General features: G+C 43.6%; 1 protein-coding gene across 1 annotated transcript; it reads right to left on the bottom strand.

The window, feature by feature from the left end:
• Positions 1-1,524: 1,524 nt before the first annotated feature.
• On the bottom strand, positions 1,525-23,650 carry DDX25 (DEAD-box helicase 25; the record flags this gene model as incomplete). The annotated part of the gene is given in 14 exon segments (XM_081843292.1): positions 1,525-1,815; positions 3,141-3,329; positions 3,410-3,572; positions 4,723-4,960; positions 6,722-6,899; positions 8,897-9,011; positions 11,248-11,350; positions 12,734-12,826; positions 15,347-15,482; positions 15,885-15,947; positions 19,459-19,519; positions 20,514-20,558; positions 23,224-23,439; positions 23,441-23,650. Coding segments are annotated over 14 exon segments (1,872 nt in total). The 3' UTR covers positions 1,525-1,753.
• Positions 23,651-26,688: the final 3,038 nt, after the last annotated feature.

Here is a 26,688-nt window from a genome sequence, read left to right as displayed (position 1 = left end):
CTAGAAAATAACCTTTTTCTCAAAAACCCCCAAGAAATCTTGGAACCTGGAGAATACGGTTCATTCCAGGGGGAACAAGGAAGACTCTGGCAGGCACCGAATTGTCGACTAATATTGCCTGCTAATATTTTCAGCTCAAGTCACACCCAAACGACACATTAGTTGTCACTTTCCCACTAGGTTTGTGAGTTTCTTCATGAAATCTCCAATCCTAGTATTAGAACATGGGTAGGCAAACTAAGGCCTGGGGGCCGGATCCAGCCGCATCGCCTTCTCAATCCGGCCCACGGATGGTCCGTGAAACAGCGTGTTTTTGCCTGAGCAGAATGTGTGCTTTTATTTAAAATGCATCTCTGGGTTATTTGTGGGGCACAGGAATTCGTTCTTTTTTTTCCTTTCAAAATATGGTCCACCCCCCCACAAGGTCTGAGGGACAGTGGACCAGCCCCCTGCTGAAAGTTTGCTGGCCCCTGTATTAGAATAAAGGTGAGGCAGACTCCCGAGGCAGTGAGCATGAAGGATGGTCAAGAGATTCGTACAAGCCATGGGCCTCCCCAGCACTAGCCAGCTGTCCTCTGTTGCCATGGAAGATGCTATTCTGTCCCCAGCACTGAAGATTCAACTGCTGGTGCAATTAGGCTGCCATATTAGGAAAGGAGTATCTTGTCTACCATATTCAGCAAAATGTCTTCAGTCGGCTGGGATGAACCTGCCTGCCTAATCTTCATACAGGACGACTCAAGAGCAAGTCCCACCTTGAGTGAATGAAGCATTCCGAGGGCTGCTTTCTTCAATTATGCCCCATGATCCAATTTATTGCTTTTGTGGATTTAGTTCCCAATATGAAAAGCTCTAAGAATTGTCACATTCCTGCCCCAGGCTCCCAAACTATGGTGGCAACTGATCACTGAAACAAGCTGAAACCCTTGTCAAATTGCGTATTTTAGGGGGCCTGGGATAGGAGTCACTTCTTCCTCCCTCCCTCCCTCCCTCCCTCCCTCTTTCTTTAATTTCTTCCTTCCATACATCACACATTTCTGAAGTCAAAACTGATTTGCCTAGGGCACAAAATTAAGTGAAAGGAGCCACTGACATCTAGAGGCTGGTAGCTTAATCACCAGTAATAATAAACTTGCTCATTCCGCTTTTACTGAAATATGGAAGTCTATTCACTTCATTAATCTTTAAAGTTACCTCTGCTGGCACAAATTAATATCGCATATTGGGAAGCCCTCAAGGAGTCCATTTTATTATACACAAAGATCTGAGCACTTGGCATTATGAGCTACAGACTGAACTAGGGGATGGAGTTATATCACGTGCAGGCTGTATCCCTAAGTGAGAGCCCATTTCTCTCAAGGGAGATCACAAATCACAGCAGTTCATATCTATAACAGCGTCAAAGGGCACATACGTGGCCTGGAGGCAGTGTTAAAGGCACTCAGGGATAGCTCTTCCAAACACACAAGACATCTGATGCGTCTTAATAGTTGGCGCAAGCAAAAGAAAACCAAGGGCAAGTAATGAGTTTTGTTTTTTAATTATTATTATTCTGACAAAATATCAGCATCGTCTGAAAAATGGTTTAACATTACAGAACTCTCTAGGATGGGTAACCTGAGGCCCTCCAAATGTGCTCGACTCCAACTCCCACCATCCCTTGCTCCTGGCCATGCAGGCTAGGGAAAATTGGGAGATTGAGCCCAGCCGTATTCCGGAAAGCCACCATTTCCCCTTCAAGCCGTAGAAGAATTCAGTCGTCTATTTTTTCCAGTGCTTCCATATCCTCTGGATCGAGGCACTTGATGGTAGTCTCTGAAAAGGAAAGACATTTTTGCTAGGAGGAGGATCCCAATGCAGAAAGAAGGACTCAACCCTTCACAAGCCACTGGTCATAGGGAGGGCGACTAATACTCTGGGCCTTTTCCCCTCTCTGACTCGCAAGAATTCCACACGGTGGACAGAGAGATCAACAGATGCTTGTGATACGGCTGGGACAACATTTCTAAATTTATTTGTCTGAGAAAATATCGGGCATGGAAAGAAAAGGGCAACTCTGTAGAATTTTCTCCTAATATTCTCAACCCATGAAATTAGCCAGCTTGAGGACTCATTAGGTTAGGGTGTTGGACCAGGAAGAAGAAGAAGAAGAAGAAGAAGAAGAAGAAGAAGAAGAGGAGGAGGAGGAGGAGGAGGAGGAGGAGGAGGAGGAGGAGTTTGGATTTGATATACCGCTTTGTCACTACCCAAAGGAGTCTCAAAGCAGCTAACAATCTCCTTTTCCCTTCCTCCCCCACAACCAACACTCTGTGAGGTGAGTGGGGCTGAGAGACTTCAGAGAAGTGTGACTAGCCCAAGGTCACCCAGCAGCTGCATGTGGAGGAACGGGGATTCGAACCCGGTTCACCAGATTACGAGTCCACCACTCTTAACCACTACACCACACTGGCTCCCAAGCAGCTATGAAGCATTTCAGGCCCCCAAGCAGCTAAGAAGCTCATTGGGAAGCAACGTGAGCCTGCCTCCTAACCAAAGCAAAGCAGGCCAGACACCATCTCGTGGTTTTACCTGCCTCTCGCAAGGTTGTTGTGTGCAAAAAGGGGACAGCCATGTATGGTACCCTGTTACTGATTCCAGGCTGTATTTTTGTTTCAATGATACTGAATTATTTTTATATAGTACACTGCTGAAGGTTTTATTTTTAAAAAATTATTAGGCAGTTTATAAATGCTTTTGACTAAATAAAAACAAATTAACTACCTTAACCATCCTGAAGAAAAGGCATGTGATACATGCAATAAAGAATTTGGTCTTGTTAATTTGGGTATGTATCAAATGGTTAAAAATGTAGTTCTGTTGCTATGTTGAAAGTTTAATTATTTTAAAATGCTGTTATTTGTCTAGGCAATAGACCAAGTCATTTCTGGCAGGAAAAATGCCCAACTATAATTCAGCCTCTCTCTCTCTCTCTCTCTCTCTCTCTTTTCCACTGCTGTGCAACCTTTTTAATTCCCAATTATAGCTAATTCAGAGGCTAAAAGCCAGTGAGCATGTTTCTGAGCAGAGAGTCAAACCCTGATTACCCTAACCCAAGGTCTAACTTTCTGCACTATCAAATCACATGAAAATATCATGCTCACTGAAGTGGTCTTGAATTGCATAGACAAGCGGTAGATTATGCCTTTCGACCATATTGAAGGCCAGACCCTTCTTTCCAAAGCGACCTGCTCGGCCTATGCGGTGCAGGTAGGTCTCGTAGTCAGGCAGCCAGGACGTCGTTGTAGGCAGGCTAAAGTTGACAACGATCGTGACCTGCTTCACGTCGATGCCTACGAGGCGACACAAAACAAGGTCACTTCCTGCTGAAGGAGCAAGTATCCACCTTGCTTTTGCTTGTCCAAGTCATTACCTCTGGCGCAGACGTTGGTTGTGATGAGGACTTTATCTTTCCCATCGCGAAACTTCTGGATCACATCTGCACGCTCTTCGACAGAGAGCTCCCCACTCAACAGGGATACTTGGTGCCCATCCATCGACAGAGCCCAGTGAAGCCATTTGGCATTTTTACGCGTCTGCCAAAGGAACACAGGCAAAAAGAGACACACAAAGTCATGGCCTTCCCTGCAGTGACGCCAACATTTCTGTTCTGGCAGGTCCAGCTTTTAGGAATTTAGCCTTGAACCATTTATATTTATTATTACAGTGGTACCTTGGTTTATCAACTTAATCCATTCCAGAAGTCCGTTCTTAAATCAAAGCGTTCTTAAACCAAGGCGTGCTTTCCCACAGCAGTGGGGGACTCAATTTACAAATGGAACACACTCAACAGGAAGCGAAACATGCTCTGCTTCAAAGGCAAAGTTCACAAACCAAAACACCTACTTCCGGGTTTGCAGCGTTCTTAATCCAAGTTGTTCATAAACTAAGCTGTTCTTAAACCAAGGTACCACTGTATTATTATTAATTGAATTTATATACCGTCCTATACCCGGGGGTCTCAGGGCGGTTCACAGAATAAAATCAAGATATAAGACCACAAAATAGATAATAATAAAAACCCAATAGTCACCCACAAAAAAAAACACACATTTTAAAAGGGCATAGGATGTAAATCAGATCAACCAAAGGCCTGGTTAAAAAGGAAAGCTTTTTCCTGGTGCCTAAAAGTGTGTAACGAAGGCACCAGGAGAATTTTTTTGGGGAGAGCATTCCACAGACGAGGAGCCACTGCAGAGAAGGCCCGTTCTCGGGTTGCCACCCTCTGGCCCTCTCGAGGAGGAGGCACACGAAGAAGGGCCTCAGAAGATGATATCGGGGTCCGGGTAGGTTCATATGGAAAGAGGCGGTCCTTGACGTATTGCAGTCCTGAGTCATTTACCCTCCCACTCTGCACCCCCCAAAGTACAAGTGGCGACCGTTTTGCACTAGTCCAATTGAAGCGTGGCTGCCAACCCATGGTCCTTTTGGACCTGCAAGAGGGCGGGATGGGACCAGCTAACGTGTGCTGTGTCAATGGGCGCAGGGTCCAGGAATGAACTCCTGCACAAAATGGTCACCACCTGTAACTGACTAGTAAGGCTGTATCTGACTAGCAAGACTGGGTTGGAAGTCAGCAAATTTTCATCCCAAGACCATGGGCCCACCATTCCTCCTCACGCCAAATATATTCTCAGGACGTTTTCTGGGGCCCCAGGTTACCTCGATGTTACAAGGGCGCCTTACCTGACAAAAGATGATTGCTTGGCCGACTGTGATGCTGCCATAGATATTGCACAGGGCTTTGTATTTGTCCTCCTTGTTCTCACACTCAAAATAGTACTGCCTGATATTGTTCAGGGTCAGCTCCTCTCGGCGGAGCTTAATAACGTTGGGTTCGGGGACGATGCGCTGGGCAAAGAGCAGCACAGGGTCTTCAAAGGTGGCGGAAAAGAGAAGCATCTGACAACCGGGGTCTAAAGCTCTGGAAGGAAGAAAAACAAAAAGCAGCCGGCATTTCATTCTCAAGAGAAATCGTGGCCACGAATCTTTTGCCTCTTTATAAATCAGGTTTGAGGGACTTTGGGCCCTCCAGGTGTTGCCAAACTACAGCTCCCATCAGCCCCAGCATTCACAGCCAATGGGCAGGGATGGTGGGAGTTTGGTAAACATCAGGCAGGCCAAAGATTGCCTACCTGTTAGAACTGAACTCACTGGGGAGCAGCTGGGGCCTAGCAATGCAGCCTGTGCTTTGCATGCAGAAGATATGAGGTTCAATTTTCAGGAAGGGTTGGGAAGGATTGCTGCCTGAAAGCCTTGGGGCCCACAGCTTAGTCAGCTGAGCTTCATGACCAACTGCCTGCCTTGGTAGAAGGCAACATCTAACCCTCTTCATTCTCACTTGTTACCAGGTAAGAAGGGAGACTTTGCAGTGTATTTCTACTCATTCCTAATAAGCAGGTTTACCTCTCAGTTTTCAACTAGGGAATTCCAATCAGCTATATTTATCTATATAACACATGTAAGATACAGGCCAGATCCACATAAATACAAAACCAAAGCACCAGCCCCACTGAAAGATGTTTCTTCTAAGAGGGCCGTGATATTAATTTCTTGGGACTTGGGAGGAGGGGAAGGGAGCAGGCTAGGAGGTTGTCTTTGCCCATCTGCCTCCCTCAAATTTCTCCCCTGGCACCATATTCCACAGACTCCATTCCTAGATAGAAGTATTTACAATTAATAAGGTCTTGATCGAACATCTCTCAGGCACTTCCATGAACTTGGAAAAAGACTGCCTACCTATGTGTCTTCCAACTTGGTAACAAACCAATTATAAAAGCCAAATCATATTCTTAAATGCCCAGGTACATGGCGCTTTGCAGAACACAAGGGGAAAGCTCTCTGCCCAGGAGCTTACAGCACGGGGGAAGAACAGAGGAAGGGCAGAGGTGATTGTATCAGTTGCAAACGCTTAGGGTTTGTTACGGGAGGGCAGGGATGGGGAAAACAGAGAGTGTGGTGGCCTTGTAGAGGCATCCTAGGACACTAGGGGCAGGAAAGGAGGGACACCAGAATGCTTGAGAAAGGGCAAAGGCTTTGAGAGAGGAGTTGGATAAGCAGAGGACGCATTCAGGAACATTATCAGGATATAAAAGCAGAAAGGGACAAGGAGCTTGTGCTGAGCAGACAGGAAGCCAGTCTAGGGACATGAGGGTCAAATGATGAGACTGATTTGTGCAATGGTGGCATTGTACAGCTTCCATCGTATACTGAAGAAGCACCTCTTTACCCTGGCCTTTTTGACACCTGAGGTAAATATTTTTAGGTCCCATCCTATTCTTGTGACGGTCATTGGTTTTAAACTGTTTTTAATATTGTATTTTTAAATTGTTGTAACCCACGCGGGGAACTTAGGCTGTTAATAATAAGCTTCCGCACATACAATAAGAAAGGCAAGAATGCTATTGTTTCTACATGGCGGCAATATGACCGTACAAAAGCCCTTAGGTCTACATCTGAAGCCGCTTTCGGCACAGACAAGTATTCAATAGGGCATGCCTTCTCCAAAGTAGTAATCAATTAGTGGAAAAGCAAGTTCTATCAATACAAATTAAGTGGTTAAAAACCTTCCCAGATGCTCCAACAGGGATGAGCGTGTCTAGAAAAGTTCTATATGCAGGAATTTCAGCAAGAAGTAAGTTACTACTCCAAGATCTGTCTTACCAAAAAACAAACACACGTTTACCTCTGAATTCGGACACTCTGGTCTGAGTAATTCTGTTTGTCGATCATGACATCTGCTTCATCCAACACACATACTTTGATCTTCTTCGGATTCAAAAGGTTTAGCTTGAAACACCAATCTAACAGAGTTCCTGGGGTTCCAATTACTATCTGTTCTTCCACTACAGTCCCTCTTGGAACTGGGAGAGAGATTGAGTTACTTTTGCTACGTCAGCCAGTGCACATTTGCTAAACTAAAAAGATTTTGGGTTATTGCAATTAATTTTTAGAGAATAACAGCTGCTGTTATTCCCCCCTTCTTGTTATCACGGTGCTAGCCTTGGCTCCCCAAACCTGCAGCTTGTTAACCGCATGCAAATTGGGGGGGGGGGGGACAAGTGCACAGGTAAACAGTGTGTGTGGACGTTGTGTCTGGTGCAAGGATGCAAGACGCACTCCCAGCTCCTCGACACACTTACAATAAGAATAAGCACAAGCGCCAAGGCTAAATATATGAAACTGATGTTGAGATGCTTATTGCAATTGCACGAGCTTGGCCTGTGGCTTAAATCAGAGACAGGGCTATCCAACTGCTAGTACTGTCCTCCTGGATGCTAGTTGGGGCTGATGGGAGTTGGAGTCCGACAAGATCTGGAAGGCTACAGGTGTCCCCCCTGCCCATTCCTGGCTTAAAGGATCTCCATCATTTTGCAGAAAACCAAGTGCCGAGAAGTAACATGGAGGTATATCCCCTGCAGTTCTTTCTCCACTTTACTTAAGCAGTAAAAGGTAAAGGAGCCCTGGACGGTTAAGTCCAACCAAAGGCGACTATAGGGTTGCGGTGCTCATCTTGTTTTCAGGCCGAGGGAGCTAGTGTTTGTCCACAGACAGCTTTACAGGTCATGTGGCCAGCATGACTAAACCGCTTCTGGCACAACGGAACACCGCGACGGAAACCAGAGTGTACGGAAACGCTGTTTACCTTCCTGCCGCAGTGGTACCTATTTATCTGCTTGCACTGGCGTGCTTTCGAAATGCTAGGTTGGCAGGAGCTGGGACAGAGCAATGGGAGCTCACCCCATCGTGGGAATTTGAACCACCGACCTTCCGATTGGCAAGCCCAAGAGACTCAGTGGTTTAGACCACAGAGCCACCCTCGTCCCACTTAAGCAGTGCATGCAAGCTGTAAACATATGCCCTGTTAACTTGTCCAGCTGGAACACACTCTTCCAGGAGAACCTCGCCATAGAAGCAAAGAAACCAGGTTTAAAAATTTAGGGAGGGGCAAGAGGGAAGCACGCCGTTGAGTCCGGACACAGCAGCCAAGACAAGGGATAACCAGCATGATGCAAACCAAAAGTTGTTGGGGCTTCAACTCCCATCATCTGCTACAATGGCTGCGATCCAAGAGGCTGATGGGTGCTACAGCCCAAACAATACCTGCAGGCAACAACAATGGCTACCCTGGTTTACACTCATTTCTAGAGTGGTGGTTGGGGGGGGGGAGTTATTTCATGGCATAAACATCTCGGTAAGCTAGAAATCTTTTTTTTTTTTTAACGGAGGAAGCAAATTTAAAAGGTGGATACTTAGTTCACTGTTATGTACTGAGTTGAATAGGATCCAAAATACAGCAGTCTGATTGGTCCTAGAACAATAGGATCCAGAATGCAGCAGTCTGATTGGTCCTAGAACAATAGGATCCAGAATGCAGCAGTATGATTGGTCCTAGAACAATAGGATCCAGAATGCAGCAGTCTGATTGGTCCGCAGGAGCCACCCAATCCAGCTCCAGGTGGAAGTGAATCCGCAACCTGATTGGCCTACAGGAGAATCCCGGAATTAGCCAATCATGTGGGGCCCATTGTGCAAATAATGTATATAAAGCAGACAGTTTGGGGAAACTTCTATTCCTCGCTACTATGAGCTGAATAAAGAGCATGAAATCCACACTCGACTCCGAGTATATTTCATTCACCTAATGACAAAGGACTGCTACCAAAGATGGAAGCTGCCGCCGAATCTAATCTACGAAAGGCATGCAGTATTTAGTATGCATTTCACGGTACCAACAGCTTTGGGGGTGGGTGGGTGGTGCTCTGTAACATCTGGATTTTATAACAAAAGTACTTCTGACAAAAGCGTTAGGCAGCAAGACAAACGTAGGCAGAAAAAACGCCACAAGAGAGAGCCTTACGTCTGTTCCCTCGAATGGCAAACGCAACCTTTATGTTGATGCAAAACTTTCCCATCTTCTCAATCACTCGCCCCGTCTGCAATGCCAGTTCGAAGGTGGGAGACAAGCAGAGACACTTTGGGAGGAGGCAACAGAGGGAGAAGGAAACAGAAAGATGGAGGTCAGTTTAGCCTTCAGAAATGGTGCAGTGCTTTCCCAATATGACATGCAGGCCATGTTTCCATTTCACTTTAACGGTAAGGGGACCCCTGACCATTAGGTCCAGTCATGGCCGACTCTGGGGTTGCGGCGCTCATCTCGCTTTATTGGCCGAGGGAGCCGGCGTACAGCTTCCGGGTCATGTGGCCAGCATTACTAGGCCACTTCTGGCGAACCAGAGCAGCGCACGGAAACACCGTTTACCTTCCCGCCAGAGCGGTACCTATTTATCTACTTGCACTTTGACGTGCTTTCGAACTGCTAGGTTGGCAGGAGCAGGGACCAAGCAATGGGAGCTCACCCCGTCGCGGGGATTCGAACCGCCGACCTTCTGATTGGCAAGTCCTAGGCTCTGTGGTTTAACCCACAGCGCCACCCGCGCATCCCTTTCCTTTTCACTTTAGCATTAGGCTATTACTATTATTTATTAGACGTCTTCTTCCCTTGTTCACTAAAGAGTCTCCAGCAGACTTGCAGAATATTTAAACCATAAATATGAATACATTGCAGCATAAAAACAGAACCAAACAACGCCCGTAACAGCCACAGGAAGGTTTTGGCAGCACATTAGCTACCTAACAACATCACCTTACAGCCTGCGGAGAAAGAGAAGCGTTTATCTGGCACTGAAAAGATGTGGAATAGATACAATTTGTTCATTTACTTTTTATGGGGCATCTACACAACAAAGTTCTGAAAGCACTGCTCTGCTGTTTCCCTTAAGCTCCTCATATCTTTTCTCAAACTGCAGAAAATCTTATTTTAAAAGGAAAGGACAATAAGGGCAATCGCCACCAGATGTTGATTGCCTCAGTACTAGTCTTTTGTCTTTTTAAATAAGCTAGTTTTGACCATGCACCTTTACCTTCACAAACCTCCACCGTAACACTTTATGGCTGGCTTCATTTTAGCATATTCTTTTTAATCTATCTTTGGGTTTGGGCTTCTCTGCCTGTTTTTAAAAATGGAAGTATCTGCTCAATTAGCACCCACATGAAAAAGTGTTTTAGAGCAAACAGAAGTTCCGTTCAGTGCAAGTTTATCAACATGTTTTTGTCTTGCACTTTTTTGTCTTGCACTTTTGAACGTTTTTGTCTTGCACTTTTTTTTGTCTTGCACTTTTGAACGTTTTTGTCTTGCACTTTTGAACGCTGAAGCAATCACACAATGGCACTGGGTTTTTGGGGGTTTTTTAAGTGCATCAGCACAAATGTTAAAAGTGATTTTAAGCAAATGAATCATGGGATTTATTTATTTTTTAAAAAACCTGGTTAAATGTCCCTTCCCTATGCAGTATGTCACAGCTACGAGCACGGATGATCACAGTGGGATGGTTGCTTGATGATTGTGCTAACCCGGGTGGATAAAAATCAATGGTTTTTTAAAAATATAATAATCAAAAAATTGGATTTTTTTTTTATTTAAATCGGATTTTTAAAATAAAATGGATACATATGCTATAATGTTATTGTTATTGTTTTAGTTAAATAAATTGTTGAAATTGTTATTAAGGAAATGATTATTTTTCCTCCTTCCAATAAAGTACAGCAGAAAAGTTGCCCAAATATAAACAGTTAACTTATTAAACCTCACAATAATTTCATAATTATCTACCACTGTATTTCTAATAGTATAACCAAATCAGTAATATTTGATATAACTGTAAAAACTACTCTGAAAAGTTATTATTCCAAAAATGAAACCTGGTTGTAAATATTAAGATTATACCAGGAAGAATGAGTCTTTCTGTAAAAAAAAGTGATTTAAATCAAGTCTTACTGACCAGTAATTTAAATCAAGTCTTACTGACTAGTGATTTAAATCGTGATTTAGATCGATTTGATTTACATAAAATCCACCCTGGTGCCAACATTACTTTGTTACCATGTTGAGGCTTAATTCCACTTCTGCAAGATTAGTCTGTGTGTCAATTTTACGGCAGTTTGCTTCCGCCAGCCAGCTTCCAGGTTTTTAGGAAACTCCCAGCATTGAAAACGGCCGTTCTACAGAAGCAGTGGACCAGACAGAAAAGGCACAAACCCCAGGGAAGCAGCCCTTACTCAGGTTAATAGCAAAGATTTCAATTTCTTGTTGGCATTAGTGAACTGAAGATGACTCTGCAGCCAGAGGCTGTATCACGGAGTTTATTTTACCTGTGGAAATCTGTCCTGTGGGTTCACTCTGCTCAGCATAGCCAGAACAAAAGCAGCTGTTTTGCCTGTCCCCGACTGACTTTGTGCGATAAGATTTTGGGGTCTGAAACAGAGAATCAAGCTGGGATTAATGCAGACAGACAACAATAATCCAATGGTCTGGGCTTCTCAAGTTTGTGGAGTGCTGCAAAACTATCACCAAACTTTGGCACCGGTTTGAAGTGACTCACTTTTGGAATTTTGGCCGTTAACTTCGAGCCCCAAGTTGATGTATCAATTACTCAGTGTAGGGGGCACAGCAAAATGTGGCGTTTTTGTCGCAAAACGGCTGCGAAACTTTGGCACAGGTTTGGAGGGGATCCCAGCTTTCGGGCTACAGAGTTAATAAGCCGGGGGTCCTAAGGAGTGTTCCTGTTTCAACGAAATAATAATGAGGAAGGATATATGTAACTGAAACAAGTTACAGATAGATAGCCATGTTGTTCTGCCGTAGTCAAAACAAAATAAAAAAATTCCTTCCAGTAGCACCTTAAAGGTAAAGGTAAAGGGACCCCTGACCATTAGGTCCAGTCGTGGCCGACTCTGGGGTTGCGGCACTCATCTTGCTTTATTGGCTGAGGGAGCCGGCATACAGCTTCCGGGTCATGTGGCCAGCATGACTAAGCCGCATCTGGTGAACCAGAGCAGTGCACGGAAACGCCGTTTACCTTCCCGCCGGAGTGGTACCTATTTATCTACTTGCACTTTGATATGCTTTCGAACTGCTAGGTTGGCAGGAGCAGTGACCGAGCAACGGGAGCTCACCCCGTTGTGGGGATTCGAACGGCCAACCTTCTGATCGGCAAGTCATAGGCTCTGTGGCTTAACCCACAGCGCTACTCGTGTCCCTACACCTTAGAGACCAAGTTTGCTATTGGTATGAGCTTTCGTGTGCATGCACACTTCTTCAGATACAACAAGGATACTTGAGAGGCACAAAAAAGGCATAGTGGGAAGAATGTTTTACATAGAAGTATGGTTTAGCAAACATTTGGTATTTGCTTTTCAGAGTGTTAATAATATTTTATACTTCAAGTTTCATTGGTAGAATGAGTCTTTTAAGCACATGAACTGGGAATAAGGAGGTTGAAAAGAACAGAAAACAGTGAGTGACAACCTTCTAAAGCACAGATCAACCAGAATGAAAAATCAAAGGTGGTTGATAACCAGACTGAAAAGATATCTTTATCTGGAATTTCACTTGATAACGGGATGCAAAAACTATTAGGCAACAGAATAGTAATCAGAGGGAAAATATCCCTTCCCTAAACCTGTGTGTCAGTTGGGGACAGAAGTTATGTTACCCATTCTACGTAGATGAAACTCCAGTGTCTACCAGAAATCTAACATGAATTAGCTCAACAGTTCGCTGGTTAATCGGCACAGGTGTGTCCCATGCTGGCTGCAACACAAAGAATATCTTTCAATTTGTTTGAAACCAACTCACGGGTCAGCTAACATCATTGGAAGTGCCGTTTCTTGGATCTTGGAAGGTCTGTTAAAGCCCATGGCATAGATGCCTTGCAAGAGTTCATCCTTCCTGTTAAAATGAGAATAAAAGTTAACAGTTTTACACATAAGCAGCTCAGGTACTTCTGAGTGAAACTGGAGGATGCTAGCAGTCTAGAAAATAAGATCCCCTGACCTCCATGTACTGCTTGGGACTTTAAAAGGAATAGCTGTCATGATTTTAGAGAATCAAGAGCTGCCATAAGTGAGAAATGTGGATAGATGGCGGAACACGTTGCAAATCGCTAGGCTCACTTTCACACAAAATGACGTCAAGATAATACGATTTGGTCTTGAACCAATAGATTTGGGCGGTAGCAAAATGAAAAGCCCTGAAAACCAGAATAAGAGCCTGCTACAAAGATGTTGTGTTCCCATCAACCCCTTCTAAGAGGAGTCAGCTAGTGCAAAAAGTGGCTTATTAATAACAGCAAGAGAGGTCCATAGAACAGCATATTGTGGGTCTATCCCAACATTTCTTAAGTATTAGGAGTGTAATTTTCTTCTTTTTTTCCAAAAAAAATTATTGGTTTTCCAAATTTATAACAAACAAACAAACAAACAAACATAAATCCTAACTGTAATAATTTCACTTTTGTTAACATTATTAGGTGACTTCCTCGAATCCCCCTGGCTGAGTTTCAATGTATATCATTGTAACAGTTTTCCAAAACTAATTTCTCATAAAATTTATTTAGTCAAGTAACATCTTTCTTTCTTTTCATATTAACTTTAAACATAATATTCTATAACATCACATATTTAAATCCTAAGCCAATCTGGTACTTGCAAGTATTTCTATTTAAGTTATCTTAGCATTTTTAGCTAAATAGTCTTCGAATTTCATTCATTCCTCCTGGTCCTCCTCCTCCTTCTGGTTGCGGACTCTTCCTGTCAGGTCGGCTAGCTCCCAAAAGTCCACCATCTGGAATGTAATTTTCAGACCCACCATTCTCAAACTTTCCCTTGTCTAACATAAGTATTGGTTATCAGAAAATATTCTTCAATAATACATTTTCTTTCTTTTTTTATAATATTTATTAAAGATTTTTTAATACAATGAATAAAAACCAAACAATAAAAACATATTTCTTAACATGGTTTCAGCACTTCTTTGGACTTCCTCACATCCCCTGCTCCTACTTCCATACCAATAAAGTTTTTTCAGCAATTTATCAACTTAATTAACCAAATCTTAATACTTTAAATATAATCTAATAGTTGTTCAAAAAAGTTTTAAGTTCTCCTTGAATAACTTATCCTCATTACTGCATCTAATTTAGTGGTGCCAAATTCTTTATAGAGATCTAGCATCCTTCTTAACATTCAACCAAATTACAATACTTTTGCAAATAAATCTTAAATTTCTTCCAGTCTTCTTCCATCCTTTCCTGTCCCAGGTCTCGGATTCTGCCGGTCATCTCAGCCAGTTCCATATAGCCTATCAGTTGCGTCTGCCATTCTTCCAGTGTGGGTAAATCTTGGGTCTTCCAATATTTAGCGATGAGTATCCTTGCTGCCGTTGTTGCATACAGAAAAAAAGTTCGGTCTTTCTTTGTCACCCTCTGACCGACAATGCCCAACAGGAATGCCTCTGGTTTCCAATAATACATTTTCTGTAGCTCAGTGGTGCAGCACATGCAAGCAGAAGGTCAATCCCTAGCTTCTGCAGGCAGGGGAGAGACTTCTACCTGAAACCCTGGAGAGCTGCTGCCAATCATTGTAGACATTACTAAGCCAGATGGACCAGTGGAAGGTGGTCCGATTCAGTATAAGGCAGCTTCCTGTGAAATTACTGGTTTGAATGGCATCAGCCCCAGCCACTCTCTTGTGTTTTGACAGTCTACGACTTGTGCCTCAGACCAGAGCACACCTAAATATTTCACCAAGTTTAAATGAAAGGCTACAATCCTGAGAAAGTCAACAGAGCTAAAAGGAAGGATAAGAAGTACTATAGAAGCAAAGAGTGCTCCGAAACCAAGAGCAAGGTTAATAGGATTAGACCAGAATTTGACGATAATTGAGATTAAGGAAAATATAAACCTTCTGGAGAATTGTTAGACTATTTTTAAATGAGTGGAAATAAGAATGATAATTTGCTTGAAAAAATTATTCAACGATGTAAGTGGGAGCAGGAGACGTGAGGAAGTCCAAAGAAGTTATGAGATTTTGTTATGACATAACTAATGTTGTCTATTATCTGTGCATTTCTTTTATAAAAAAACCTTAATAAATATTTATATATAAAAAAAAGAGCAAGGTCAATAGGAATAGAAGACAATGGACTCATACTGAAATGCAGCACATTAGGTTCGCAAATGAGCTTTTGCGAAATGCAGGATCTGAACCTGAGCTCTGGGAAATGCAAAACCCATAATAAGCACCAGACCACAGGGTGGATGAGCACTTTCTGGTGAGCAGGCATGGGCTGATTCAGTTTCTTATATATAATTATCCATTTTGAGTAGACCCACAGCCCAGAGAAGAAAAGTAATTGAAACTTATGAACTTATGAACAAAATGCAAACGTCAATTGATTGTAGATACTCACAAATGCAGTTCCTCAAAGGTTTTCACGGAAAACAGTGGTGAGCTGGGGTCACGCTGTAAAACCTCTACGTGATGGTAGGACTCCACTAAAGATTTTCTAATCAGCTTGTTTAAGAGAGAAGTTTCTGCTGCAGGTACTGTGTTGCGTGAAGAAAAAATGCATCAGTTATTTATTTACTAAATTTACACAGTATAAATTTAGTACACTGTATAGTTTATTGATTAATACAGGCAACCCATGCAGCTGACAACATTCAATATGAAAACAATAAAAACTAAAGAGACATAGAGGGTTTATGCAACTGAAAGCCCCTCCATTCACAAAAATCCTTGAAGGCAGAGAGCTAGCATGTCAGGGAAAAAGCCTCTAGCTTAGCCTTCTTCCTTACACAGTAAGATTTCTATAGGCAGTGAGACGTTTGGGGTATTTTTGGTATGGAGGAATACTCAATCGTGTCTCCCTGCAAGCAGCCGGAAGCTCAGGGTTACTACCACAATTTTTAACAAGGGCGACAGCTAGAAGCTGCCTGTCATCTTACCTCGGTCGCAATCATCGTCCTCAAACTTTTTCGTATCTGCATCGCTCTTCCCTTCGCTGCTCTCTTTAAAAAAGTTTTCAGAATGTTAGACAACTGGCCTACATGTTTTTAATTAAAGGCACCACAAACTAGCACCTTGCAGAAAATATAGCGAAGAAACATTCCAAGTCACAAGTGCAGCTATCTAGCTGGCTAAGAGTTTGCCTTATCAGACAACGTGCAAGGCAACTCTGAATCGTATCAGAACTTTGGGGGCGGCCCGTGTTCGGTTAGCCCCAAAATGGAAAACGAGCAAGGTCCCAACTAAAGTAAGGTTACTAGATGTCCCCGTTTCCTGGGGACAGTCCCCGGATTTACAAATCAGTCCCCATACAAAATCCTATCATTCCTGCTGAAGTTGAAAAGTGCCCCCAGATTCATTCAAAAAAATGTGGTGAACTTAAACTAAAGAAGAATGGCAATTTAAACTGATGTGATATGCGCAGCTTGCAGACCTAACATATAGAATAAGAGAACAAGAAGAACATTTGTTGAAAGAAGATTGGAAAATATTTATTGAATATATGGGGAGGGGAATTGTGCACGCTTGAAAACGTTGGCAGCATTAAGATAAATTCAACAGTGTAAATAAGTTTTGATAGAAGTTTTGATAATAATGGAATACTGAATGGTTTAGTTTATGTAAAATATGCAGGGATTTATGCTATGTAAAATTAACCATGGAAAAAGAAGAAGTGAAGTCATGGATATTTTAAGGTTGTATAAATGAATAATCTAATTTGTAAAACAGAAAATTTAATTACAATGATACCTCGGGTTAATAACTTAATTTCTTCCAGAGGTCCGTTCTTAACCTGAAACTGTTCTTAACCTGAGGTACCACTTTAGCTAATGGGGCCTCCCGCTGCCACCACTACACGATTTCTGTTCTCATCCCGAAGCAAAGTTCTTAACCCAACATACTATTTCTGGGTTAGCGGAGTTTGTAACCTGAAGCGTCTGTAACCCAAGGTAGCACTGTGTGTGTGTGTGTGTGTGTGTGTGTGTGTGTGTACACACACACACACACACACACACACACACAGAGTGCTTTTTTCTGTGGGGACACAGGGGGACGCATACCCCTAAACATTTTGCGAATCTAACAGAAGAAACTAAAACATCTTTTTAAATTAGTTTCTTCTCTAGCACAGTAAATCGTCAGTTCTGTGGCTACCCCTGGTGGCGGCCTTTTGTCCATTTGCTGTATTTATTTTCTCCCAATTTGAACTATAAAATTATTTTTCTTGAGTCAAAATGAGAGTACCCCTAAACATTTTTAATTTTTTGTGTGTGTGAGTGAGTGAGTGAGAGAGAGAGAGAGAGAGACCACGAGAACTTTGGGGATGCTTTTGCATTGCGGCAGAGATGCAGAGCTGAAGTGAAGCATGCCTTTGGTCCCATTTATTGGGCAGAGAAGGAGCAGCTGCAGGGAGCTTCTTTTCCTCCCATGAAGAACCATTTTCCCCCACCTAACAATTGCCCTAGGGCTGCAGAAGCAAGGGGACAGGACCATCTGGCCCTACCTATTGGTCAAAGGAACTCGAGGCACCACCTGCTACCCAAGCCCCATCACCACAAAGGGGAGGTCAGGCTAGGCTGAACGAGACACAAAATGCCTGCTTATAGGTAAGGGACGGCTCTATCAATTTCAGATCCTCTCCTTTTTCTCATTTCTTTTCCAGTTCTCAGCATTAGTGCATCAGCTTGCGATTTTTAAAGTCCTAATGAAAATTCAAAAGCCCTTCCGTGTATTTTTCTCTAGTTAGGCATTTTTATATTATTTTCACTACCACATTATTTCACTACTGCACTATTTTCATTGGAGGTTTTTAAGCAGAGGTTGGGTGGCCATCTGAGATGGATGCTTTAGTTGAGGGGGTTGGACTAGATGACCCTCAAGGTCCCTTCCAACTTTTCAGTTCTATGATTCTGTATTTATTTATTTATTTATTTATTTATTTATTTATTTATTTATTTATTTATTTCATGCACTCTCCCCTAATATAAACATTTTTGCACACATTCTCTTGGAGAACTGCATCTGGTGAACTGGAGAAGTGCACATTTTGAAGGGCAGCAGTGTTTTGCTTCACGTTATTTGCTTCGAGAAGTGCAAATTAGCTACAATTGCATAAAAATTCCAACCAAACCAAATTCTTCCTCCTCCATCCCTACTTATGGTTCACCACTCGGGTCTGGACTTGAAAAAAATTGTCTCCATCATCTACCTTTGTGGGAATGCTGTCGATACTAGGAGAGGATATATTGATTTAATAGTATCCTTCCTATCTCACGCTTGTGAACCAGCAGCAGAATGTATTCCCCAATATATAGCAGGAAGCTAGTTGGTAGATTTGTTTGAATTTCTTAACCAATCCAATCTGGCTTTGTTTAGACTGGAGTACAATGGATGCTTGGGATGCGATTCAGCGCTTCTGCGCAAAGCGCGATTTAACGCTTCTGCGCATGCACGACCGCCAACACCCGGAAGTAACCTGTTTCGGTACTTCTGGGTTTCGGGGGTCCGTAGCCCAAAAAACGCAACCTGTAACCCGAGGTATGGCTGTATATTCCTGGTAATGCTCCAGACCAGGTGCAACAGGAAGTTCAACTGGCTGGATCAAAATCCCCCTGTCTGTGTCCACTCTAGGCAAACAGGAAGTGTTGTACTTGACTGCTTATATTACATCCCACAACCTTTGCCCTCAACTTCCCTTCGTTTGTGTGCCATGTCCTATTTTTTAAAAAACCAGATGACAAGCTATGTCACTTTTTTGAGGTGATCTACTCTGGGAGACAAATGTCTGAAAAGCGGAACGTAGAAAATAAACATACAGCGGTGGTACCTCGGGTTACATGCGCTTCAGGTTACAGACTCCGCTAACCCAGAAATAGTGCTTCAGGTTAAGAACTTTGCTTCAGGATAAGAACAGAAATCGTGCTCTGGCGGCGTGGCGGCAGCAGGAGGCCCCATTAGCTAAAGTGGTGCTTCAGGTTAAGAACAGTTTCAGGTTAAGTACGGACCTCCGGGACGAATTAAGTACTTAACCCAAGGTACCACGGTACAGTGGTACCTCGGGTTACAGACACTTCAGGTTACAGACTCCGCTAACCCAGAAATGGTACCTTGGGTTAAGAACTTTGCTTCAGGATGAGAACAGAAATCGCGTGGCGGCAGCGGGAGGCCCCATTAGCTAAAGTGGTACCTCAGGTTAAGAACAGTTTCAGGTTAAGAACGGACCTCCAGAACGAATTAAGTTCTTAACCCGAGGTACCACTGTATAACATTCTGGACAACGTGTTTTAAAATCTGTTTCATGAAACATACCTTGCTTTCTCTTACTATGAGTGATGGTAGGCTCTTTGACTTTAAAGTAACGCATCCACACTCTCTCCAATGTGATATGTTTCAAGAGATGCTACCAGGAGCATCGTACTTAAATTTGTGGCCAAAGATTCAGGGCAGGTAAGATCAGAAAACAAACCTGTTGCGCTAAACATACAAGCAGAGCACCCTCAAGGATCCCCTTACCTGAAACAGGACGATGCGGAAAACACCCAAGATTTTTCCCACAGGATAATGATCTATTCAACTAGAAGAAGGAATGGTTACAAGTATGAGCCAAACAGATCACAAGCTTTTTGAGACTCTTTGGTCTAGCACAGCCAACCTGTGACACACCCAGGCAAGGCACACGCAAGAAAAATTAAGGGTAGGTCACAACATATGGCTTTTTAAAAAAATAATTTGGAGTATTGCAAAGGAAACTTGTGGGGGAAATAGTGAAATGGGGTGAAGGCAACAAGGGAAAAGTTAAAAAGGTGTAGGAGGAATGTGAGAAATAAAAAGTCTTGGGCAACAGAGAGGGGCCGGCAGAGACAATATTAATTAAATTTACATTTTAGTAAAGGTAAAGGGACCCCTGACCATTAGGTCCAGTCATGGCCGACTCTGGGGTTGCGGCGCTCATCTCGCTTTATTGGCCGAGGGAGCCAGCGTACAGCTTCCGGGTCATGTGGCCAGCATGACTAAGCCGCTTCTGGCGAACCAGAGCAGCGCATGGAAACGCCGTTTACATTCCCGCCAGAGCGGTACCTATTTATTTACTTGCACTGGCGTGCTTTCAAACTGCTAGGTTGGCAGGAGCAGGGACCGAGCAACGGGAGCTCACTCCATCGCGGGGATTTGAACCACCGACCTTCTGATTGGCAAATCCTAGGCTCTGTGGTTTAACCCACAGCGCCGCCTGTGTCTCTTAAATTTACATTTTAGTCAATATTAAAAATAATAAAATTAAAGCCTCTAAAAACAGTTAAAAATAGCCTTCTCAAACAGTTTAAAACTTCTAAAAGTTTATAGATTAAGGTGTGGGAAGGAATTGATGGTTAGCGCTCAGCTGGTTAGAGTGTGGTGCTGATAATGTTAAGGTCGCTGGTTTGATTCCTATATGGGCCACCTGCATATTTCTGCATTGCAAGGGATTATAGTGGATCACCATTGGGGGCCCTTCCAACTCTATAATTCCTGAGATACTAAAGGCAAGCTAAAGAAAAGACTGGGCCAGAGGGGTTGCAATGTACACTTACCTGGGGATAATCTCCACGGGCCTCCGTAAGGACTTCTCTGGGTGACTCGCAAAGCAAAAGATCGAAAGAAACAGTAAAAACTACAGCAAACTTATCACATGTTAAAAGACCATTTCAGTGCCATTTAAAGCATTAGAGAGGAGTGGGGAGAGGGGGAAGAGAAAGAAATAAACCCCCCAAATGAAACAAGGGGGGTAACAAGCAAGTCTGAAATGTGTTTGTTTGCCTTAGCTATGATGTTTTATAAATGTACAGTGGTAGCTTGGGACTCAAACGGCTGGCTCCCGAACAAATCGGCTCCCAAACACCGCAAACCCAGAAGTGAGTGTTCTGGTTTGCAAATCTTTTTCGGAAGCCAAACGTCCAACGCAGCTTCCAATTGAATGCAGGAAGCTCCTGCAGCCAAGCGGAAGCCGCGCTTTGGTTTTCAAACCATTTTGGGAGTCAAACGGACTCCCTGAACAGATTAAGTTCAAGAACAAAGGTATCACTGTATTTGATATATTATTTTGTGCTGCCAAATAATTTCCATCACTGCCCCCCAAAAGGCAGGATATAAATAAAATAACGTGAATAAAAAACTGCGGCAAATCTTTTATAATAATCATAATAATATAATAATATTTTATTTATACCCCGCCCTCCCCAGCCAAGGCCGGGCTCAGGGCGGCTAACAAGCAATAATTAAAAATAAGTTGAGTGAATACAACTTAAAAACAACATTAAAATACAACATTAAAATATTGAAACATTAAAATGTAGCCTCATCGCAGGAGAAAAAAAATAAAATAAAGAGGGGGAGGGAACAACTCTGTCTTACAGGCCCTGCGGAAAGAAATCAGATCCTGCAGGGCTCTGGTCTCATGAGGCAGAGTGTTCCACCAGGCCGGAGCCAGTGTTAAAAAGGCCCTGGCTCTGGTTGAGGCTAATCTAACTTCCTTAGGGCCCGGGACCACTAGGGTGTTGCTATTTATGGACCTTGAGGCTCTTCGTGGGGCATACTTCTTTTAAAGAGAAGTACAGTAAGGTGGGTGGGGTGGAAGAACAGACAAAACAGGCATTATAAAGGCTAAACTAGGAGAATAAGGGGTGGGAGTTTAATGGAGCCAGTATGATGCAGCAGTCAAAGTGCTGGCGGTGACCGGGGTTCGAATCAGCGCACAGACATGAAGCTCACTGTGGGACCTCGGAGCAGCCACTGTCTCTTGGTCTATATCCTACCTTACTGAGGTTTTGCAAGGATAAAATAGGAAAAAGATGTATAATAATAAGAATAATAATTTATTATTTATGCCCCACCCATCTGGCTGGGTTTCCCCAGCCACTCTGGGCAGCTTCCAACAGAACACTAAAATACAATAACCTATTAAACATTAAAAGCTTCCCTAAACATCACCTTGAGGTCTTTGGAGGAAAAGGTATTATATAAATGCAATAAATGATAGGTTAGTCCAGGGGTCAGCAACCTTTTTCAGGCGTGGGCCGGTCCACTGTCCCTCAGACCATGTGGGGGGCCGGACTAAATTCCTATGCCCCACAAATAATCCAGAGATGCATTTAAATAAAAGGACATATTCTACTCATGTAAAAACAGGCTGATTCCCGGACCGTCTGCGGGCCGGATTGAGAAGGAAATTGGGCCACATCCGGCCCCCGGGCCTTAGGTTGCCTACCCCTGGGTTAGTCAGTAGCTACTGATCAGCATAGCCAAGTCAAGTCTTCAGAGACAACAAGCAGTAGCTAGGAAGCAAACAGCAGCAGAATTACTGACTTCTATTGGGTTTCTGGTTGCATATCCTCCAACATTTCCCCGATGAAAATAGAGATGTCCAATTATTATAAATAATAATATTTATTATTTATACCCCACCCACCTGGCTGGGTTGCCCCAGCCACTCTGGGCTGCTTTCAACACATATAAAAACCTAATGAAACATTAAAGAACTTCCCTTCAGATGTATTCTAAATGTTGTAGAGTTACCGGTACTTATATCCTTAGCTCAGGGGTCACATAACTGAGTTGATGCATTGGGGAGGGAGGGAAGAGTGATACTGGGCTGGGTGCTAAAGGCCAGGGGTCCTTTACCTTATTTTTACACACACATATGGGTTATATCCTGCGTTTTAGGACAAATGCCCTTCCAGGTCAGTGTCCAAAACCCGACATCTGATATATAATGCCAACAACTTCAAATTGGAAGAAAAGGCCATAATTCAGTGGTAGAGCAGGTAAAGCTAGGAATGTCCCCTGCCTGAAACCCTGGAGCATGCTGCCAGTCAGTGTAGACAATACTGAGGTATGTGTGCAAATGACTGGAGCTAACGACACAGGTCAGCTACGCCTGTCCCTAAAAACCCGCAAATTGAGATGGCCCTTTTGGCCTGACCCTGCAACAAGAGCTCTTTGTGGGAGCTACCAGGAAGCACAGCCTTAACAGGTGAGGAAATAATTTTTTTAAAAGGGACCTTCGAGCGTGTGCAGAGAGCCCTCTTCGTTCTCTGCAGCAAACCAGCCCCTTTATAAAATTGGGGGTCAGCTTTGGCTTCCATCTCCAGCAAGCATATGTGAGAGAGGAAGAGGAGGAGGAAGGAAGGACTGCGGGGCAGGACACGCAAAAAAAGGCGGAGGGGGAAGAACGAGGGCTCGAAGCTGTTAAGAGAGAGAACTGAAAAGGAACTCAAGGCGCTAGTCCCTGGCGTCTTCCCTTACTTTCTGAGGCAGAGATTCGGCGACCCCGCGGGAACTCGCTTCCTGCCCCTTCCCCAAGCTGCTCCGCCTCGGCCACATCTCGCCCAGCCGCCGTTCTGCCCACTGGTCCATCCGCCCGCCGGGCAATCTCAGCGCGCCGGCCGTGCGAGGCGTCGCCGCAGCAGCACGAGGCCCTAAGACGCGGGAGCCTCCCGTGAAGGCAGGGAAAGGGGCGGGGGGAGATGGGAAACTGGTAAATATTTATACCCGGCGGGGCGGGGCCGGGGTTGCCATGGAGACAGGGAAAGTGAGGGGGCGGAGGAGAAACGGGCGTTCGAAGGGGGTCGTTTGATGGGCCCGCGGGCGTTCTAGAACGCCCGCGCGTCCGTTTGATCTCTGCTCCGAGGCGGGGCTCTCTAGTCTGGTTAGAGACGCGTTTTAAAGACATATTCGCACTTATTTGAGTGTAGGTTCCCTCCCCGCCCCATGGAGCTTCAGTGGGATGTATTTTTTTTTGTGCTTTTATAATTAGTAATAATGAATTTATTGGTACCCCGTTTCCCCCAGCTACTCTGAACGGCTCCCAACAGAATATTAACAATGCGATAACAACAAAAAACTTCCCTAAACAGGGATGTCTTCTAAAAGTCAGATACAGGTGAAGCTTGAATATAGTGGAAAAGTTCGTTTATTTCAGTAATTCAACTTAAAAGGTGGAACTAATATGAGGTAGACTTATGACAGGCAAAGTGAGATATGTCAAGCCTTTATTTGTTATAATTGTGATGATTATGGAGTACAGCTGATGAAACCCCAAATTAACAATCTCAGAAAATTAGAATATTAAATGAAATCAGCAAAACAAGGATTGCAAATATAGAAATATTGGACCTCTGAGAAGTAGAAGCATGAATATGTACTCAGTACTTGGTTTGGGCCCATTTTGCATCAATTACTGCCTCAATGTGGCGTGGCATGGATGCTATCATGGATGCCTGTGGCACTGCTGAGGTGTTATGGAAGACCAGGATGCTTCAATAGCAGCCTTCAGCTCTTCTGCATTGCTTGGTCTCATGTCTCATCTGTCTCTTGGCAATGCCCCATAGATTCTCTATGGGGTTCAGGTCAGGCGAGTTTGCTGGCCAATCAAGCGCAGTAATCCCATGGGCATTGAACCAGGTTTTGGTACTTTGGGCAGGTGCCAAGTCCTGCTGGAAAATGAAATCAGCATCCCCATGAAGCTCGTCTGCAGAAGGAAGCATGAAGTGTTTCAAAATCTCCTGGTAGACGGCTGCATTGACCCTGGACTTAATGAAGCACAGTGGACCAACACCAGCTGATGACATGGCTCCCCAAATCAACACAGACTGTGGAAATGTCACACTGGACTTCAAGCATCTGGCATTGTGTGCCTCCCCATTCTTCCTCCAGACTCTGGGTCCTTGGTTTCCAAATGAGCTGCAAAAGTTGTTCTCATCAGAAAAGAGGACTTGGGACCACTGAGAAACAGACCAGTTCTTTTTCTTTAACTCAGGTAAGATGCTTCTGGTGTTGTTTCTTGTTCAGGAGCGGCTTGACAAGAGGAATACGACATTTGATGCCCATCTCCAGGATCCGTCTGTGTGTGGTGGCTCTTGATGCACTAACTCCAGCCTCAGTCCACTCCTTGTGAAAGTCCCCAACACGTTTGAATGGTCTTTTCCTGACAATCCTCTCCAGGCTGTGGTCATCCCTGCTGCTTGTGCTCCTTTTTCTTCCACACTTTCCCCTTCTGCATAACTTTCCATTAATGTGCTTTGATACAACACTTTGGGAACATCCAACTTCTTCTGCAATTACCGTTTGAGGCTTTCCCTCCTTATGGAGGGTCTCGGTGATGGCTTTCTGCACAACTGTCAGGTCAGCAGCCTTCCCCATGATTGTGCTTCCTACTGAACCCATTACAAGTGTTATGGATTGAATAGCTACTGCACCTTTTCACAATATTCTAATTTTCTGAGATTGTTGATTTGGGGTTTTCATCAGCTGTATGCCATAATCATCACAATTATAACAAATACAGTGGTGCCTCGCAAGACGAAATTAATTCGTTCCGCGAGTTGCTTCGTCTTGCGATTTTTTCGTCTTGCGGAGCGCGGATTCCCCGGGTATTAACGGTTTTACGAAAAAGGAAGCAAACTCGCAAGACATTTTCGTCTTGCGATGCAAGCCCATAGGGAAATTCGTCTTGCGAAGCACATCGAAAAATGGAAAACCCTTTCGTCTAGCGAGTTTTTTGTCTTGCGAGGCATTCGTCTTGCGGGGCACCACTGTAAAGGCTTGACATATCTCGCTTTGCATGTCATGAGTCTATCTCATATATTAGTTTCACCTTTTAAGCTGAATTACTGAAATAAATGAACTTTTCCACGATATTCTAGTTTTTCGAGTTTCACCTGTAGTTGTTTGTTTCCTTGACAAGGGATGGGAGGGCTTTCCACAGGGCGAGCGCCGCTACTGAGAAGGCCCTCTGACTGGTTGCCTGTATTGTAAACAGCCCTGTGTAGGGAAGTTTTTAATGTTTGATGTTTTATCGTGTTTTTAATATTCTGTTGGGAGCCGCCCACAGTGGCTGGGGAAACCCAGCCAGATGGGCAGGGGTGTGAATAATAAATTATTATTATCAACCACCCCTGTAGTCTTCGGATGAAGGGTGGTATAGAAATTTAATAAACAATAATACTTTTGAGAAGATGTAATAGTTAAATGTATATATTTAGAAACACCCACCCACCCCTTTCTAGACCAAGCCTGCTCAAGGCATCAGCAAACAGACAGACAAACATAAGCTTGAAAAATCAAATAGGAACATTGATGTCGTTAATTTGAACCAATGGCTTCAAATTACAAGAAAGGAGATTCCGACTAAACATAAGGAAAACTTTCTGGCAGTAAGAGCCTCCCACAAGACTCCCACATGAGATGGTAGACTCTCCTTCCTTGGAGGTTTTTAAGCAGAGGTTGGATGGCCTGTCATGGATACTTTAGTTGAGATTCCTGTTGAGGGTTGGACTAAATGACCCTCAGGCTCCCTTCCAACTCAGTGATTCTATGTGGTGATGGTGGTTTTCCTTTTTAAAAAACCCAAAAAACGTTGATATTATGAAATTTCTACACCATACTTCATATTCCAAGGGTTGTATTCAACATATTTCTACTCACAACCATTGAAATCAATGGGCCTTACACTTGAACCTGATAGTTGGTCTGGAATATTTTGAACGTTTAGATGTTGGCTATGAATACAATGCTTTGGTATCTATTACTAGTTATTCTTAAATAAATGAATAAACTCCAAGCACTTTTCTGTGAGGCATAATGATGGTCCGAGATTGTGTGTGTTCAGGGTGGTATGGCAATAAGCTGTGGTGAACCCTTCTCAAGAATCACCCTGGACACTCTAAATTATTGTTGAAATAGAAGCAACCCCTGAGGCGGGAATTAAAA

This window comes from Podarcis erhardii, assembly GCF_964252035.2.
Source record: "Podarcis erhardii genome assembly, chromosome: 16".
NCBI lineage: Eukaryota > Metazoa > Chordata > Lepidosauria > Squamata > Lacertidae > Podarcis > Podarcis erhardii.
This window is presented reverse-complemented; position numbering and strand designations above follow the sequence as displayed.